General features: G+C 38.1%; 1 protein-coding gene across 12 annotated transcripts in view; it reads left to right on the top strand.

The window, feature by feature from the left end:
* The window catches only part of NSD1 (nuclear receptor binding SET domain protein 1), a 154,026-nt gene that overhangs the window by 64,065 nt on the left and 69,247 nt on the right, over nt 1-20,714 (top strand). For all 12 annotated transcript variants that reach the window (XM_044947771.1, XM_044947773.1, XM_044947770.1 and 9 more), the window contains 3 exons: nt 1,865-2,000; nt 9,980-10,152; nt 12,416-14,984. In XM_044947771.1, the coding sequence (XP_044803706.1) occupies nt 1,865-2,000; nt 9,980-10,152; nt 12,416-14,984 (2,878 nt within the window). The remainder of the gene's footprint in view (nt 1-1,864; nt 2,001-9,979; nt 10,153-12,415; nt 14,985-20,714) is intronic.

The raw sequence follows: 20,714 nt of genomic DNA, 5'->3' as shown, positions 1-20,714 counted from the left end.
AGATGGCCAAAGTATTGGAGCTTCAGCATCTGTCCTTCCAGTGAATATTCAAGGTTGATTTCCTTTAGAGTTGATTGGTTTGATCTCTTTGCAGTCCAGGGGACTCAAGAGTCTTCTCAAGCACCACAATTTGAAAGCATTGTTTTTTTGTTTTTTTTTTTTTTTGGTGTTCAGCCTTCTTTATGGTCCAACTCTCATATCTGTACATGACTACAGGAGACACCATAGCTTTGACTATACAGACCTTTGTTGGCAAAGTGATGTCTCTTTTTAATACGTTGTCTAGGTTTGTCATCGGAGAAGGCAATGACAACCCACTCCAGTACTCTTGTCTGGAAAATCCCATGGACGGAGGAGCCTGGTAGGCCGCGGTCCATGGGGTTGCTAAGAGTTGGACACGACTGAGCGACTTCACTTTCACTTTTCACTTTCATGCATTAGAGAAGGAAATGGCAACCCACTCCAGTATTCTTGCCTGGAGAATCCCAGGGACGGGGGAGCCTGGTGGGCTGCCGTCTATGGGGTTGCACAGAGTCGGACACAACTGAAGTGACTTAGCAGTTAGCAGGTTTGTCATAGCTTTTCTTCCAAGCCACAAGCATCTTTTAATTTCATGGCTGTAGTCACCATCCACGGTGATTTTGGAGCCCAAGAAACTAAAATCTGTCAGTGTTTCCATTTTTTTCCCACTTATTGGCCATGAAGTGATGGGACCTGATACCATGATCTTCTTTGAATGTTGAGTTTTAAGCCACCTTTTTCACTCTTTCTTCTTCATCAAGAGCCTTTTTAAGTTCCTCTTTGCTTTCTGCCATTAAAATGATATCATCTGCATATCTGATGTTGTTGATATTTTTCCTGGCAATCTTGATTCCAACTTGAGCTTCATCCAGCCCAGCATTTTACATGGTGTACTCTGCATGTAAGTTAAATAAACAGGGTGACATTATGCAGTCTTGACATACTCCTGTTGTTCCATGTCTGGTTCTAACTATTGTTTCTTGACCTACATACATATTTCGTAGGAGGCAGGTAAGGTGGTTTGGTATTCACATCTCTTTAAGAATTTTCCAGTTTGGGCTTTCTCTAATTGCAGTGAGCAGGAGCAGCTCTTCCTTTGCTTTGCATAGGCTTCTCATTGCAGTGGCATCTCTTGCTGCAGAGCACAGGCTGTAGGCATGTGAGTTTCAGTAGTTGTGGTACTTGGGCTCAGTAGTTCTGTTACATGGGCTTAGTTGCTCCTTGGCTTGTGGGATTTTTCTGGACTGGGGATTGAACCCATATGCCCTGCAATGACTGGAGAATTCTTAACCACTCGCCCTTTATTGTTAATTAATTAACAGAAATGTCTATGTTTGAGAAGAGAATATCACCTGCCCAAGGGACCACAGTATCCTCCCCACCCTCCAGTTTTATTGAGATGTAGTTGGCATGTAACACTGTAATGGGATCAGAGTCTCTTGATATTGTTAACATTTTTCTTGGGCTCCCTGCTTCCACCCTGTGTTGTATTGTGATCCAAGGACTAAGGCAAAGATATCTTTTCCTTGGGATGATTCTGTTTCTCTGTTACTCAGTTTTTAGTTTTTTAGAATTTAAAATACTTATTTTCCTAGAATGCAGGTAGATTGCTTATGTCAAGCAAATATAAATTGAGAGCTACAACAACTGGAATATGTTATAAACAGTTAAGACAAAATAATTTAGTTCTACTTATTTTGTAATTGTTGTTAAGGTGGAGTGTTTTCATTTAGTATTCTTTAGGTCATTTTGTCTCAGAAGGCATGTGGGAAGGTAATGTTTTAAACACTTGTTTTAAAAACTGTTGATTTTTATTGATGCTCCATGTTTTGTCTGTCTAAAGTGTCATCCCAAGAAAAAGGCTACGCCACTGAAGTATGAAGTTGGAGATCTCATCTGGGCAAAATTCAAGAGACGCCCATGGTGGCCCTGCAGGATTTGTTCTGATCCGTTGATTAATACACACTCAAAAATGAAAGGTAAAACTTGCAGCTGATTATATATATATAGTGTGGAATTACAAACTTGCAGTTGCCTTTAGTAACAATTTATATTTACTTTTGATCAGTTCAGTAGTGCATAGTTATGTATTTTAACCTCTTTTGGATTTCTTTTAAAAAGGTTTGTTTTATTTTACTCTATGATTTTAAAAATTCTCATTTAGTCTATCTGTAGATGCCAGAAAAATGTTAGGCTTTATTGTGTAAAGTTTATATTATTCAGAATCATTTTTCAGTATATTTATGTTTTTCTACTTCAGTCTTCAGATTTGTGTCATTTGTTAGTTTTAAAGCTGAAATAATTACAAAGAATGCTTATAAATTATCTTGAATTTTAAAATCTTGATTTAAAATATTTTCTTCAGTTACTGTTGTTTGTTACTTGATTATGCTGTTTGTATCTTAATGTCTTAACTTCTCCCTGTTTCCTATTAAGATATTCTGTGATTTTATTGTAGTTTTAATGTATATATTTTGGTTTTTGACTAAGTTACTAACACATATGGGGCTTCCCTGGTTGCTCAGCTGGTAAAGAATCAGCCTGCAATGCGGGAGACTTGGGTTTGATCCCTGGGCTGGGAAGAGTCCTTGGAGAAGGGAACGGCTACCCACTCCAGTATTCTGGCTGGAGAATTCCCTGGACTGTATAGTCCATGGGGTTGCAAAGAGTCACACACTACTGAGAGATTTTCACTTGCACCTTTTTCACTAACATATGCACAAGGTTTAAAAAAAAAATCTCTGATCTGTCCGATTCTTTACCTCTTTTCAGAGAGTAGCCAATTGTTATTAATGTTTCTTTCTAAACTTGCTTTATGTAAATACAACTATGTATTCTCATCTTCCTATCCTCCTTTTATTTAACATAAAAGTAGCATATTGTAGGTACAGTTTTTTCACCTGTTTGACTTCTTGGAGATTATAACCATTCTCTGTTGATGGATGTTTAGGTTGTTTTTAATCTTGGGTTGAAAATATTATACATATACATACACACGTGTTTGTGTGCATACAAAACTGTTATAAACAATAACTGTATTTAATGCTTATTTATCTGTAGGATGATTTACCACAAGTGGTATGCTGGATTTTATTTTATATTTTGAATACTAGTATTGAAGTACCCAAATACTTTTATAGCTCACTGTTTAAAGAAAATGATACCTAACTTTGTGACCTCCTTGGACATTTAAGTTCTTCTGTAGAAAATTCTTTTAGTCCCTCTGGCCTTCTGTGCCTGTGAGATTGCTGGTTTCTTACTCATTGTGGTGTCCTTTATGTGCACTAGTTGGGTCGATGCCATTTGTTCAACAAGTAATCAGTGTGTTCTAGAAGTACTGTGCTAGGTATTGGGATCTAGTCATCGGCAACGCATTTTGCTTGCCCTTATGTATAATTAGAGTCCAGTTGAAAAGAGAAGGCACCACCAAATAGACGAAATAACTAATTACTTAACAGAGAGGTGTGTTCAAGGAAAAATACTATGATGTGAAGTGATGTTGGTGATGATGTGAAGGTACCTAACCTGAACTTTTGGAGCAGGGGTAGTCAGGGCCAGTGGTGCAGGGTTGTCGGGGCCAGTGTTGCTGTAAAGTTATGTTTGATCTGAGATGTGATAGGGCAAGTAGAAAAGAAGGTTCCAAGCACAGAAAGTAGTATATGTTCTGCTCCTGTGAGGGCTGCAGCCCATAGAGTTATGGAATGTGGTACAGCATGAGGCTGGAGAAATAGATGTGATTCAGATCATGTAGCATTTTGTAGACTTCATTAATATTTTGTATTTTTTCCTAAGAACAGTACCATTAACATGCTGTGAGCAGAGGGAGATGTGATCTGATCTATATATTTTCAAGTTCACTTAGTGCAGTGTGGAAAATGATTTGGAGGGGGCACAGATAAATCGGAGGAGATGATTAAATGGGTTTTCACAGTGATTATGTCAAGATTATAGTGGTGAAGAGGAAATGAAGACTACTTAGGAAGTAAAATGTGTATGATTTGTTAATAGATGGATAATGGGAAGTGAGGGAGAATGAAGGCTAAGGTTTCTGTATCTCAGGATGGTCCCCAAGTTTTTAGCTATACCAGCATGTAAAAATGTTGCCATTTCCTGAGAGCACTGGAACATCTACAACTTGAAGATGACATCTTCTTGTTAATATTATTTGAAGCCATGAGGAAAGCATGGATGAGTTGGCCTTGGGAGAAGATAATATGGTGAGGAAAAAAGGTGGCTCTGAGGAAGCCAGCATTTGAGGTCTGTGTGGAGGAGACTGAGTGTGCAAAAGAGATAGAAAAAAAATCAGAGATAAAAGGGAAACACCAGAAGCATATGGTATTGGTGACTAGATTTGTTTTATAAAGCAAGTGTGGTTAGTTTGGTTGAAGGGTGCCTAGAGATGAGATAAAAAGTCCATTAGGTATAAGGAGCTGGAGATCACTGGTAATCTTTTTTGATGGTACAGTTGTGGCTGAAGTGTGTGTGTGTATGTGTGTGTTGGTAAGGGAAAGAATTCTTAGTATTCTATGTATTTATTGTTGGTAGTCAGTCTCTCCTAGTTTCTGTTCTCCATATGAACTGATGCATCAGTAATTTGTTATTTTTCATCATCTTGAGGAAATACCACCTGGAACTTTTTCTGTCCCTTCAGTCGACATGAGTTACCTTCTGTGCCTGGTGAAGAGCTATCATCTTGGAGATTGCCCTCAATACTCTTGTGTCAAATTTCATCTCTTCCTTGTTTTTGATTTGCTTACTATTATATAAAATACATAGTAAGCCCTTAAGTAGTTTCCTGTAAAGAAAGCACGAAGGTAAAGTTTTTTGAGACCTTTGAGATCTGGACATATTTCTGTTCTTTTCCTGTACTTGTTTGGTAGTTGAGCTGTATAAAATAACTAGGCTGGAAATAATTTTTGCTCACAATTCTTTGAAGGCATTGTTCCATTGTCTTTTAGCTTCCAGAGTTTTCTATTAAATCTGAGATTGTTTTGATTTATGATCTTTTGTATGTGATTTTTGTCCTTTACTCTGAAAGCTTGTAGTCTCTTCTGTTCTGATAGTTCATAGACTATACCTTGCTGTGAGTCTGTTTTCATTCTTTGTAATGGGTACTTAGTAGGCCCCTTTTGATCTACAAGGTTAGTTTTCTTTAGTTCTGGAACATTTTCTTGAATTTTTTCATTGATTGTTTCCTTCCTTTATTTTCCTGTAAGTCTTATTCACATGTTGACTTTTCTGCATTGAACTAATTTTTTTTTTTTTTTTTTTTTTTGGTTGAATTTTTGTTGTTTTGCTCTACTTCATGGGGTAGAGCACACATGAGTGTTGATGTAGTTGGTTCTTGGATTTGCTCACTTTTTGTTTTTTTAAAAGAAATTTCCTTTTTTAAAATTAATTAATTGATGTGCTGTGTCTTTGTTGCTGTGCATGAGCTTTCTTTAGTTTTGAGTGGGTGCTTCTCATTTCTGTGGCTTCTCTTGTTGCAGAGCATGAGTTCTAGGGCACACCGGCTTTAGAGACAGGTTTAGTTGCTCCATGGCATGTGGAATCTTCCCAGACCAGAGATTGAACCTGTGGCCCCTTCATTGGCAGGCAGATTCTTAACCATTGGACTACCAGGGAAGTCCATGCTCACTGTTGATTGATAGATTTTAGTATCTCTTATGTAAGTTAACATAATCCTTATCCAGGTCTTTCCCAGCTTCCAAAACTGTGTAACATACCTGCATGCTAATAATTTATTCGCTTGTTCCCTCTTATTCTCCTGTCCTTAATGAGTCTATCCTTGAACATCTCTTTATTGTAGTGTTAGTGGAGATTAGGAGATGGAGTGAATTTAGAAGTGCTTACTCAATTCTTCATCTTGACCTGGAAATACTCTCACTTCATCTTGAATAGACTTTCAGCCAGTCTTGTTTTTATGTTTTTCTATATTTTATGCTTTTCTGTGCTTCCACTTCTGGAGTTCCCGTTGCAAAGCAATCTAGGGGTAAATGTAAATCAGATTACTTCTTAGCTTTTCTCAAGGCTGACCTCTCATTCATTTGGTTTAACTCTTGTCACCATCTGACTTTCAGCTTTGCCAAATTTTTATTGTTTCTTTTCCTGTATTTTATCTTTTGTATCTTTTTAAAAAATTTTTATTTGGAGGATAATTGCTTTACAATGTCGTGTTAGTTCCTGCTATACAGTAATGTGAATCAGCTATTAACTATACATACATCCCCTCCCTCTTGAGCCCCCCCCCACCCCCATTTGCTTTTATAAAAATTGCTCTTTGTTGTTCATTTGCTAAGTCATGTCTGACTCTTTCCGACCCCATGAACAGCAGCAGCATGCCAGGCTTCCCTGTCCTTAACTGTCTCCCAGAGTTTGTCTCCCACAGCTCAAACTCATGTCCATTGAGTCTGTGATGCCATCCAACCATCTCATCCTCTGTCCCCGCTTCTCCTCCTGCCTTCAATCTTTCCCAGCATCAGGGTCTTTTAAGTGAGTCAGCTCTTTGCATCAGGTGGCCAAGGTATTGGAGCTTGAGCATCAGTCCTTTCAGTGTATATTCAGGGTTGATTTCCTTTAGGATTGACTTGTTTGATCTCCCTGCAGTTCAAGGGACTCTCGAGTCTTTTCCAGTACCACAGTTTGAAAGCAGCAATTCTTTGATTCTCATCTCTCTACATCCTTAGCACCAATTGCTACCTGAGTTTGTTTGTTTGTTTTAAGTAAAACAATGTACATATATAACAGAATTTTATCATTTCATCCATTTTATAAGTTTATAGTTTAGTGGCATTAAGTACATTCACATTTTTGTGAAATTATTTGCACTGTCCATCTCTAGCACTTTTTCATATTCTTAAACTAAAACTCTACTAATATAACAAAACTTTCAGCCCTGGTAAATACTATTCTACTTTTTCTTATGAATTTGACTATTCTAGGTACTTCATATAAGTGGAATCATGCAGTGTTTGTCCATTTGTGTCTGGCTTATTTTATTTAACATAATGTTTGTAAGGTTCATCCACATTGTTGTGTTATTCATTTGTGAGGCTCAGTGATTTTCATTTATATATATATGCCTCATTTTGTTCATCTTTACATCCTTCAGTGGATATGAGGGTTGTTTTCTCATTTTGGTTATTGTGAATAATGCTTCTATGAACATTGGTGTTCAGCTATCTTCCCTATCTTTTTATTAATATCTAGTCCTTTTCATTTGTTTTCTTAAACAAATCTTTCGAATTTTGTTTTCCCCCACTGCAACCACCTTAGTTTATGTTCTGGTCATCTTGAGTATACACTAGTGGTGTGGCACCCCACTCCAGTACTCTTGCCTGGAAAATCCCATGGGCGGAGGAGCCTGGTGGGCTGCAGTCCATGGGGTTGCTGAGAGTCGGACACGACTGAGCATCTTCACTTTCACTTTCATGCATTGGAGAAGGAAATGGCAACCCACTCCAGTGATCTTGCCTGGAGAATCCCAGGGACGGGGAGGCTGGTAGGCTGCCATCTATGGGGTCGCACAGAGTCGGACACGACTGAAGCGACTTAGCAGCAGCAGCAGCGGTAATTTCTGGTCTCCTGTGTCTCCTTTTTGTTTCCTCTTAAATGTAATATTCATTGGTCAAGGAGATTTATCTTTCTAAGGTACAGAACTGAACCTGTAGTTCCACCGTTTAAATGTAGTTCAGTGCTAATGGGATAATGGTCAGACTCTTAACATGGCATCCAACCTCTTCAGGTAGTTTCCCTTTCCTTCAACTTTTTGATTTAGTGTTCTGAGCTACTTATTGTTCCTAGCTGTTTCATTTGTTCTGTTCATTTATGTCTTTGAGGGTTCTGGGCCCTCTTATAGGAATTCTTCCCTCAATTCTCTCCCTTTAAAAATTTTCTACTTGGGTGTCCCATTTGTCCTCCAATTAATGATTTTACTTAAAAAAAAAAAAAAAAAAAGAATATTAACAACCTAAGTGTCCATCAGTAGATGAACAGATAAAGAAAATGTGGTATGTATACACAGTTTAATATTATTCAACCATTCCAGAGAAAGCACCCTTTCTATTTGTATCAGCATGAAAGTACCTGGCAGGCATTGTATTAAGTGAAGTACATCAGAGAAATATAAATACCGTATGAACTCCCTTATATGTGGAATCTAAAAAACCCAAAATCCAGAAAACGAAACCAAGTTCATAGATCCTGAGAATATGTTGCTCGCTGTCAGAGGCCCAGGGTTGGGTGGGTCAGGAATGGCAAAATGGGTGAAAGGGGGGTCAAAGTAGTAGTTATAAAAAAAATAAATAAGTCACATGGATGTAATATACAACGTGGCAACTGTAGTTGATACTGCATTGTATATTTGAAATTTGCTAAGAGAGTAGATCTTAAAAGTTCTTATCACAAGAAAAAAATTTTTGTATTGATATAAATATCAAATCATTATGTTACATACTTGAAACTAATTATACCTTAATATTAAGAAATGCCATTGCCAATACATGCCATCAAATGATAAATTTGAGTGTATGCAATGTACTTGAAGATTAAAAAAAACAGTGTTCATGTTACATCAATTAGCATGCTGTTTTACTCTCTTTATACTGTGTATCTCGTACCTGTCCCGCAGTGAATTCTTTCCATTGTCTGTAACAGTGAGTGTTTTTGCCTCTCTATGGTGTTCTCTGCGTAGCAAGTGCTTTCAGTTCTCTGTATGCTGGCACATCATAAATGTTTGTAGTAATTGAGTTTACTTGTTTTTGGGAGAATGACTTTTCAAATTGACTTTAAGAATCTGTGTGTGTGTGTATGTGTACATGTAATCTTCCTTTATAGGTGGTTTCTGTTGAAGTGTTTACTAGATAGAGACTAAGGAGTTCATTGGTTTTTTTTTTTTTTTAATAGAACTTGTTTATAAAATGTACAATAAAACAAAATTTAACCAGGTTGTAATTCAGTGTGGGTTAAAGTGAATTTTTATATAAAACAATTTCCTTTTTTTAAATAGAGACAAATCATTTCACCTGTGTAGCCCTGGCTGTATTTCTTTTGTGACCTTATTTTTTTTTACTGGTATGAAAAATGATAAGAAAATAAATGTATAGAAGTACATATATTATGTAAATTAGATTGTAATCTTTTCTGGATGAGATTTGTATTGATTTTTGATAATTGCATGCATATAACTTTGGACAGCGAAGAAACTGTAGAATAACTGGATTTTTTTTCCCCAGCAGTTTTTAATTTATAATTTATTTATTAAGTTATTTATTTATTAATAACAGTTATTTACTTTTTTATTTCCTTTTCTTTATTTTTCAGAAATTTCTGTAGTTTGAATTATCAAGTCCCACTTTCTCTGCAAATCCAGTGTTTCATTCTGAATTTGTTCTCTCTGAAGTCGTTGAATTTATTATTGTCTGTAAAATGGAGGTTATACCACTTGTTTTTTAGAGTTCATTGTGAAGAATACATGAAAAGCAGCTTGTCCAAAGTAGCTGTGCCATAAGTGTTAGCACATGATATGTGCAATAATGTTGAAACATGTCTTCCTCCTTATATTTTAGCATAATATTTTATGTTTGTTTAGTGGTTAGTTCTTGGTAATTGTCATTTTTACAATACTGCAACTTATTATATGCCCTTTGTGATTTCTGGTAATGAGGGTATAAAACTTCTGGTTTGGAATAGATAGCATATCACCAGAGCAAAACATTATATTGTTTCATTAACATCTTAACCATTTTCTTGTCACATAAATTGAAATTTTACTTTCTATCTGACCTACCTTAAAGTTTCTTTTTCTGTAGGTTTTTAGCTTGTTGTTTTTTATGTTACTTTTAAGTGACAAGAGGCTTCTTTGCAACTGCTGTGTTGCTGTTCCCTTGATGATGAGTAGTCTTTTTTTTTTTTTTTTTCTTTTTTAAGTAATGACATTGTGGTTTTTGTTTTTATCTAGTTTCTAACCGCAGGCCCTATCGACAGTACTACGTGGAGGCTTTTGGAGATCCTTCTGAGAGAGCCTGGGTGGCTGGAAAAGCAATCGTTATGTTCGAAGGCAGACATCAATTTGAAGAGCTACCTGTCCTTAGGAGAAGAGGGAAGCAGAAAGAGAAGGGATATAGGCATAAGGTATTTCTTTTTTTTTAAAGCGTCTCAGAGTATCTTCTTAGGTTAGAGAAGGAAGAATCCCCAGCCTTTCTGGGACCACTCTTAGGGAACATAATTTTTCCACAAGCCAAGGGGGAGGGTATGGTTTGGGGATGACTCTTGTAAGGAGCACGCAGTTCACAGTAGGGTTCTCACTCCTATGAGAATCTAATGCCACCGCTGATCGATGGGAGGCAGAGCTCAGGTGGTTTATGTTAGCCATGGGGGCTAACTCACCTGTCGCTCACTTTCTGCTGTGTGGCCCAGGTCCTAACAGGTCATGGACCAGTATCAGTCTGGGGGTTGGTTTATGGGATCAGCCAAAGGAAGAAATATAATTTTTGAAATATAAGTTGGTGAGAAAATTGTCAGAAAGCTTTTTTTTTTTTTTGGCAGGGATAAGATAGGGCTAACCTTCCAAATATTTCTACTCAATTTTTTTGAGAAGTGATTTCAGCTTACTTTTGCCATGTCACTTACATGTGATAGTACAAAATGGCACAACCAGTCATGTTTGGGTCTATCTAATTTAAGCAGAAAATGATCATCAAAATGAAATGTTCTTCTCCCTCTCTAGATTAATTATTTTTCTTAAAAATGACAAATATAAGGCTTTGAACATTCTTGTTTTGTTTGTATTTTGGTTTTCATGTGTGATTATCAATGCTTAAGATTATAGTTTCAAACCTTGTTATGTTTTAATAAAGAACATGATGTTTTTGTTTCATTTGCTTGATGCTGTGTTTTAGCTATTATAGTCCATTCTAAAAGGGGAAATAGTTTCTTTTAGATTTGTATTTCCTACTTTTAGACTATTATATAAAAATCATAATTTGGATAATTTTGAGTCAGTATGCAGTCCCTGCTATTTCCAACTGGAGTTTCTTCGTCTCTAAAACTAAGGTAGTAATATATGCCTTGTTGAACTCTCGTGAGGATTAGCAATAAATACTTTGTATGTCACAGTATTCATGCTTTGAAACAACTAATGTGTGCTACTATTAGGATACAGGAGGCTAACTGCATCCTTTCTAATACTTTGGGTAGTTGGTGGTGGGGAGATATCAAAGTTTTTGTGTCAAGCCTTTTAAGTATGTGTATTAAACAAGCCCCCTTTCAAAAGAGTTTGCTTGGGCTTTCAGGTTCTGGAAAATTGATTTACTATGACCATAGCTAGACAATTAATGGCTATGTGTTTGTGTCTAAAGTAAATCAGATGATCTATATATTGCTTAATAAGAAGAGGCTACCTGTGTAGTGGCCTGAATTGTTACATGGTCAGCAGAACATCTCTTTCACAAGTATTAAAGTATTTGTGGACACTAAATGATAGTTAGAACCTTGACTAACATCTATTGTATGAGGCCAGGGAGGGAAATAAGAGTCTCGAGAATTAGATATATTTCACAGAGCCTCGATGTCCTTATGCTATGCTGCTGCTGCTGCTAAGTCGCTTCAGTCGTGTCCGACTCTATGCGACCCCATAGACGGCAGCCCACCAGGCTCCCCCGTCCCTGGGATTCTCCAGGCAAGAATACTGGAGTGGGTGCCATTTCCTTCTCCACCTTATGCTATGAGGATTCAAGAGCATGTGTAACTTGTTAAGCTATCCAGGGTGTACTGGTGTCTCTGCACTACATGATTAAGCCCAGGACCTGTTTGATTATAATCCAGATTGTGTGTAAAACGTATAGAAAATTCTTGATTAGTCAAGGGCCTGGTGATAACCTGAGTTTCAAATTTCAGGTCTTCTAGGGCAGATCTGACTTAACTCATTTCCAGTTCTAGTTTTTCCACATTCATCTTCTTTAGCCTTTTGTTTTCTCTTTTATGCAACTCAGCAAGTGCTTGGCCTTCATAATTCAGGAAGGAAATCTTTATGATTGGCAGAGTAAGTAGGAGTCATCTGGTTATTCCTTGACTTAGTAATATATTGTTGATTAGTAATGTAATGTCATAGTCTAATTTATGGTCCACTTTTTGTGCTTTTACTGGTAAGGAGAGTGGAGGGTTTCCAGGATCTCCAGTAATAGATCTTAGTGATAGAAGAAGTGTTGCGGAATCCCCATTACCTAAGGTCTGACTGGGCTGTGGGAGGTAACAGCCTGACAGTCCCATAAAAGAGCCTCAAAGAAATATAATAAGGCTTGAAAAGCTTCTGATTTGAGAGGTGTTCAGTGATCATTTCCCTGTTTCCTCTTCTATTTCTTAGATGAGTAATCATCTTTTTTTCTTTACATTTAAGGTTCCTCAGAAGATTTTGAGTAAATGGGAAGCCAGTGTTGGTCTTGCTGAGCAGTATGATATTCCCAAAGGGTCGAAGAACCGAAAGTGTGTCACCAGTTCAATCAAGTTGGACAGTGAGGAGGATATGCCATTTGAGGACTGTACAAATGATCCTGAATCAGAACATGACCTGTTGCTTAATGGCTGCTTGAAATCTCTGGCTTTTGACTCTGAACATTCTGCAGATGAGAAGGAAAAACCTTGTGCTAAGTCTCGAGCCAGAAAGAGCTCTGATAATCCAAAAAGGACTAGTGTGAAAAAGGGCCATATGCAATTTGAAACACATAAGGAAGAACGGAGGGGAAAGATTCCAGAAAACCTTGGCTTAAACTTTATTTCTGGGGATGTGTCTGATAAGCAGGCCTCGAATGAACTTTCCCGGATAGCGAACAGCCTCACAGGGCCCAGCACTGCTCCAGGAAGTTTCCTGTTTTCTTCTTGTGCAAAAAACACTGCAAAGAAAGAATTTGAGACTTCAAATTGTGACTCTTTACTGGGCTTGTCTGAGGGTGCCTTGATCTCTAAACGTTCTGGGGAGAAGAAGAAATTCCAGCGAGGTCTGATGTGTAGTTCGAAAGTACAGCTCTGCTATATTGGAGCAGGTGATGAAGAAAAACGAAGTGATTCCATTAGTATTTGTACCACTTCTGATGATGGAAGCAGTGATTTGGATCCTGTAGATCATAGTTCAGAGTCTGATAACAGTGTCCTTGAAATTACAGATGCTTTTGATAGATCAGAGAACTTGTTACCTGTGCAGAAAAATGAAAAGGTAAAGTATTCTAGGTATCCTGCCACAAACACTAAGGTAAAAGCAAAGCAGAAGTCTCTGATTACTAACTCACATACGGACCACCTAATAAATTGTACTAAGACAACAGAGCCTGGAACTGAGACGTCTCAGATTAATCTCTCTGATCTTAAAGTGTCAACTCTTGTCCGAAAACCCCAACCAGATTTTAGAAACGATGGATTTTCTCCAAAATTCAACACATCATCAAGCATTTCCAGTGAGAACTCAATAATAAAAGGTGGGGCTAAAAATCAAGCTCTGTTACATTCAAAAAGCAAACAGCCCAAAATTCGAAGTATCAAGTGCAAACATAAAGAAAACCCAGTTGTAGCAGAACCTCCAGTTGCAAATGAGGACTGCAGTTTGAAATGCTGCTCTTCTGATAACAAAGGCTCTCCTTTGGCCAGCATTTCTAAAAGCGGGAAAGTGGATGGACTGAAACTACTGAGCAACATGCATGAGAAAACCAGGGATTCGAGTGACATAGAAACAGCAGTGGTGAAACACGTTCTGTCAGAGTTGAAGGAGCTCTCTTACAGATCTTTAAGTGAAGATGTCAGTGACTCCGGAACGTCAAAGCCATCGAAACCATTACTTTTTTCTTCTGCCTCTGGTCAGAATCACATACCTATTGAACCAGACTACAAATTCAGTACATTACTAATGATGTTGAAAGATATGCATGATAGTAAGACCAAGGAGCAACGAATAATGACAGCTCAGAACTTGATCTCTTATCGGAGTCCTGGTCTTGGGGACTGTTCTACCAGTAGTCCTGTGTCAGCTCCTAAGGTCTTGGTTTCAGGAGGCTCCAATCACAGTTCAGAAAAAAGTGGAGATGGCACTCAGGATCCAGTCCACCCTGGCCCTGGTGGGGGCGACTCGGCACTGTCTGGGGAGCTGTCTACTTCCCTGCCTGGCTTGGGGTCTGATAAAAGAGACCTCCCTGCTTCTGGCAAAAATCGTTCAAACTGCGTTACTAGGCGCAACTGTGGTCGATCAAAGCCATCCAAATTTCGAGATGGTTTTTCAGCCCAGATGGGAAAGAACACAGTGAACCGTAAAGCCTTAAAAACAGAACGCAGAAGAAAACTGAATGAGCTTCCAGCTGTGACTCTTGAGGCTGCACTACAGGGAGACAGAGAGAGTAGGGGTTCAGAGAACAGCTCCTCCAGAGGTGAAGCAGAAGACCCTGGTAAAGAACCAACCCTTCATTTAATGGGCCATTTAACAAGTGAAGATGGTGCCCATTTTTCCAGTGTTAGTTTTGATAATAAAGTCAACCAGTCTGACCCTGAAAAAATTCCTGAAAAAGGCCCCTCTTTTGAAATCAGGAAAGTCCCAAAGCTGGACTCTGAAATGAACAGTGAGAATGATGAACCCAATAGTATAAATGAAGCAGTGCCTAAAAAGCGATGGCAACGTTTAAACCAAAGGCGCACTAAACCTCGTAAACGCACTAACAGATTTAAGGAAAAAGAAAACTCTGAGGGTGCCTTTGGGGTCTTGCTTTCTGCTGACCCTGTAAAGAAGGAAGACGAGTTCCCAGAGCAGAGACCTCCTGCTTCGACAAACAAACTAGAGGATGCACTGACAGATCCAAATCATGCCAACCACTTAGATTCAGCTGGGCCGCGGTTGAATGTTTGTGATAAATCCAATGCTAGCAATGAGGAGATGGAAAAGGAGCCGGGAATTCCCAGTTTGACTCCTCAACCTGAGCTCCCCGAACCAGGTAAGGATTCCTAACTGTGAAAGAAAGGGACTAGATGAAGTGATGATAATAATACCCTACCAAGTGTGGTCTGTTTTCACGGAAGACCTAAGTGTAAATTGGGAGGGAAGGGTTAATTACTTGAAGTGAAAAAAGGGCTTTATGTAGAAGGGTCTGAATTTTGATGACCAGGTTTCCACATACTTTCAGAAGTTACATTTTACCAAGAAGCTCTTTTTTCTTTTGCTTTTAATAAGTATCAAGATCTGCTCCCCATTTCATACCTTTTTAAATCTATGAACTTTTGGAGATGCTGTATTTGAGAGATTCTGAGTGTAAGATTAAAATCTAGTTGTTAGTTTACAGAAAGCAAATAGATTTTATTGAATGTTAAGCTCTTACAGCTTAAGGAAGGCTCTCCTGTTATATAGACAAAGGGGATATGTTTTTGAAAAAATGTGACTGTTTTGTGGTACTTATTTGAAGAACTTAGATGTCTTGCATCCCTTCTGGAATGAAGTTTGAGAATAAATGTTTAAAAATCTGAAATGCCAGGGTATCCTACCTTAGCTGCAGAAGGAAAGCAGCATACATTTTTCAAAATATAAGTATTATGCATTGAGGATAAAACTGACTTTCCTTAAAAGATTTCTCCATGTAGATTCTGTTTTCTCACAGCTTTATTGAAATATAATTCACGTATCATAAAGTTCACCTTTTGAAAGTTGGTACTTCAGTGGTTTTTAGTATACTCAGAGACTTGTGCATCCATAAACATGATTAATTTTGGAACATTTGCATCACCCTAGAAAGAAATCTTGCAGCCTTTATCAGTCTCTCTTCATCTCGGCCCTGTCTATAGATTTGCTTGTTCTATACATTTCATATAAATAGAATCATATAATATGTGGTACTTTGGGGTTTTTTGCTTAGTGTTTATATCAGCACTTTATATTTATTATGGTAAAAAACACATGAATTTACCTTCTGAACAAGTTGAAAGTATATACTACAATCTTAACTGTATGCGCATTACTATACAGCCCCATTTATTAAGCATGCTGTACTTTTCCCCATTGTATGTATAGTCTTGTTCAGTCGCTAAATTGTGTCCAACTCTTGCAACCTCATGGACCCTGGCATGCCAGGCTCTTCTGACCTCTACCAGCTCCTGGCATTTGCTCAGATTCATGTCCATTGAGTTTGTAATGCTACCTAATCATCTTATTTTTTTTGTCACCCCCTTTTCCTTTTGCCTTCAATCTTTCCGAGGATCAGGGTCTGTTTCCAGTGAGTTGGCTTTGCTTCAGGTGTCCAAAGTGTTGGAAATCCTTTGTCAGAGATAATTTGACATACGTTTAAGGGTTTATTTCTGTACTCTCTGTTCTGTTGATCTATATGTTTGTCTTTATGGTAATAACAAGTTTGTTTTGACTATTGTAGTTGTGTAGTATGTTTTGAAAACAATGTATGATCAGTCTTTGTCAAGAGTATTTTGAGTATAGGATGGCTTTTTTGTATTTCTGCAAAAAATGACATTGGAATTTTGATAGAGTACTGAATCTGAAGATCACTTGTGCAGTATTATGTTTTGTTAATGTTAAATCTTTGAATCCATGAACACAGGCTGTCTTTTCATTTATTTGTGTTTAGTACTCAACTCCTTCACATCCTTGCGTAAGTTTATTTGTGAGTGTTTTATTCTTTGTTATTGTATTATGAGATTGTTTTCTTAATTTTCTTTTTGAATTGTTTGTTGTTATTATATAGAAACACAAACTGGTTTTTAAAAATTAATTTATATAATTCTTTTTTTTTTTTGTATTTTATTTTATTTTTAAACTTTATTGAATTAGTTTTGCCAAATATTGAAATGAATACGCCACAGGTATACATGTGTTCCCCATCCTGAACCCTCCTCCCTCCTCCCTCCCCATACCATCCCTCTGGGTTGTCCCAGTGCACCAGCCCCAAACAACTAATCTCAAAAATATACAAGCAACTCCTACAGCTCAACTCCAGAAAATAAATAATCCAATCAAAAAATGAGCCAAAGAACTAAATAGACATTTCTCCAAAGAAGACATACAGATGGCTAACAAACATAAAAAGATGCTCAACATCACTCATTATCAGAGAAATGCAAATCAAAACCACTATGAGGTACCATTTCACGCCAGTCAGAATGGCTGCGATCCAAAAGTCTACAAGCAATAAATGCTGGAGTGGGTGTGGAGAAAAGGGAACCCTCTTACACTGTTGGTGGGAATGCAAACTAGTACAGCCACTAAGTGTGGATTCCTTAAAAAACTGGAAATAGAACTGCCTTATGATCCAGCAATCCCACTGCTGGGCATACACACTGAGGAAACCAGAAGGGAAAGAGACACGTGTACCCTAATTCATTTATTTTTAATTGCAGGATAATCACTTTACGGTATTGTGTTGGTTTCTACTAAACATCAACACACAATCTGATGTTTTTTTAAAAAAATGTTTATTTTTGACTGTGCTGGGTCTTCATTGCAGTGAGGGCTTTCCTCTAATTGTGGCAAGTGGGGGCTGTACTCTCTAGTTGCAGTGTTCAGGGCTCTCATTGCAGTGGCTTCTCTTGTTGCTGAGCACAGGCTCTACGGTGAGCAGGCTTCAGTAGTTGTGGCTCCTGGACTCAGTAGTTGTGGCACGTGGGCTTAGCTTCTCCTTGGCATGTGGAATCTTTGTGGATCACAGATCGAACCCATGTCTCCTGCATTGGTAGGCAGATTCTTTACCACTGAGCTACCAGGGAAGCCCAGAAACACAACTGAGTTTTAAAAGTTGATTTTTCTATCTTTCAGCTTTACTGAATTCATTATTATTCTTACAGCTTTTTTTGGTGGAATCTTCAGGGTTTTCTTTACATAAGATCATGGCATCTATGAACTGAGATCATTTTACTTTTTCCTTTCCAATTTGAATGTCTTTTATTTATAAAATGTCTTTTATTTATCGTTGTTTATAATTCTTGTCAAATAGCTCTGGCTTGGACTTCCAGTGTCGTGTTAAATTGGCAAGAATGGGCATCCTAGCCCTCTTCCTGATCTTTCAGTTTTTCACTATAGATGCTCATGTTAGCTGTGGGATTTTCATATATAACTTTTATTTTAGATTATTTCTTTATGTTCCTAGTTTGTTGAGTGTTTTCTATTAGGAGAAAGTGTTGAATTCAATCTTTTCTGCACCAATTGAGATGATAGTGGTGCTTCCCAGGTGACTCACAAGTTAAGAATATTCCTGCCAAAGCAGGAGAGGCAAGAGATGTGGGTTTTATCCTGGATCTGCTCTCATCTCACATGCTAGCAAAGTAATGCTTGAAATTCTACAAGTCAGGCTTCAACAGTATGTGAACCGTGAACTTCAGGCTGGATTTAGAAAAGGCAGAGAAACCAGAGATAAAATTGCCAACATCCATTAGATCATCAAAAAAACAAGAGAGTTCCAGAAAAACATCTATTTCTGCTTTATTGACTACGCCAAAGCCTTTGACTGTATAGATCACAAAAAACTGTGGAAAATTCTACAAGAGATGGGCATACCAGACCACCTTACCTGCCTCCTGAGAAATCTATATGCAGGTCAGGAAGCAACAGTTAGAACTGGACATGGAACAACAGACTGGTTCCAAATCGGGAAAGGAGTACGTCAAAGCTGTATATTGTCAGCCTGCTTATTTAACTTCTAGGCAGAGTAAATCATGCAAAATGCCGGGCTCAATGAAGCATAAGCTGGAATCAAGATTGCCGGGAGAAATATTAATAACCTCATATATGCGGATGACACCACCTTTATGGCAGAAAGTGAAGAGGAACTAAAGAGCCTCTTGATGAAAGTGAAAGAAGAGAGTGAAAAAGCTGGCTTAAAACTCAGCATTCAGAAAACTAAGATCATGGCATCTGGTCCTATCACTTTATGGCAAATAAATGGGGAAACAATGGAAATAATGAGAGACTTTATTTTTTTGGATTCCAAAATCACTGCAGATGGTGACTGCTGCCATGAAATTAAAAGATGCTTGCTCCTTGGAAGAAAAGCTGTGACCAACCTAGACAGCATATTAAAAAGCAGAGACATCACTTTGGCGACAAAGGTCCGTCTAGTCAGAGCTCTGGTTTTTCCAGTAGCCATGTATGGATGTGATCAGATCAGATCAGATCAGTCGCTCAGTCGTGTCCGACTCTCTGCGACCCCATGAATCGCAGCACGCCAGGCCTCCCTCTCCATCACCAACTCCCGGAGTTCACTCAGACTTACGTCCATCGAGTCAGTGATGCCGTCCAGCCATCTCATCCTCTGTCGTCCCCTTCTCCTCTTGCCCCCAATCCCTCCCAGCATCAGAGTCTTTTCCAATGAGTCAACTCTTCGCATGAGGTGGCCAAAGTACTGGAGTTTCAGCTTTAGCATCATTCCTTCCAAAGAAATCCCAGGGCTGATCTCCTTCAGAATGGACTGGTTGGATCTCCTTGCAGTCCAAGGGACTCTCAAGAGTCTTCTCCAACATCACAGTTCAAAAGCATCAATTCTTTGGCACTCAGCCTTCTCCACAGTCCAACTCTCACATCCATACATGACCACATGAAAAACCATAGCCTTGACTAGACGAACCTTTGTTGGCAAAGTAATGTCTCTGCTTTTGAATATGCTATCTAGGTTGGATGTTAGAGTTGGACTATAAAGAAAGCTGAACGCTGAAGAATTGATGCTTTTGAACTGTGGTGTTGGAGAAGACTCTTGAGCGTCCCTTGGACTGCAGGGAGATCCAACCAGTCAATCCTAAAGGAAATGAGTCCTGAATATTCATTGGAAGGACTGATGCTGAAGCTGAAACTCCAATACTTTGGCCACCTGATGCTAAGAACTGACTCATTGGAAAAGACCCTGATGCTGGGAAAGATTGGAGACAGGAGGAGAAGGGGACAACAGAGGATGAGATGGCTGGATGACGTCACCAACTTGATAGACATGAGTTTACTCAAACATGAGTTTGCTCAAGCTCTGGGAGTTGATCATAGACAGGGAAGCCTCGTGTGCTGCAGTCCATGGGGTGGCAAAGAGTCGAAAGCGACTGAACTGAGCTGAAAGATATTGAAATCAGAGTGTTGTCTTATTACTGTGGAATTATGTTAGAGATCAGTAGCAAAAGATATTTAAAAATAACCCATATATTTTCAAGTGTAATGTGTCATTTACCAAAAAAGATTTTTGACCTAGCCATTGAAAGCTTCAGTAATGTTAGAAGACTGAAAAAGCACAAAGGGCAATTGCAGAGAAGTAAGCATTTAAATGAGCAATTAGTATCAGAATGAGAAATTTATTTCAAAGATACTTTAAAAATCCCATGTATTTGGAAATTAATTGTCCAGTTTTAAACAGTGGGTGTATCTTAAGAAGCCATAGCAAGGAAATAGAAAATAGAAAATAAAAATGCAAAGAGAGTTTTCCAGAATTTGTTGCATGCAGCTTCAGCTGCTCAGTGTAGTTGAATACAACGTGGAGTTTTGAATAAGGTATGAAAAGAAAGCAAATAATGGACACTAGGATAAAAATTTGTGAAATTTTGAACAAAATCTGTAGTTAATAATGTTGTTGTACATGTTAATTTCCTCTTTTTGTTTGTTTTTACAGAGCATAGTATTTCTTTAGGTTCTCAGAATTGAATTAGAAATTTCAAGCCTCATTCAAAAAATGTTTTTAAATCACTAAGATGATAAGCTT

This window comes from Bubalus bubalis, chromosome 9 (genome assembly GCF_019923935.1).
Source record: "Bubalus bubalis isolate 160015118507 breed Murrah chromosome 9, NDDB_SH_1, whole genome shotgun sequence".
Lineage (NCBI taxonomy): Eukaryota > Metazoa > Chordata > Mammalia > Artiodactyla > Bovidae > Bubalus > Bubalus bubalis.
This window is presented reverse-complemented; position numbering and strand designations above follow the sequence as displayed.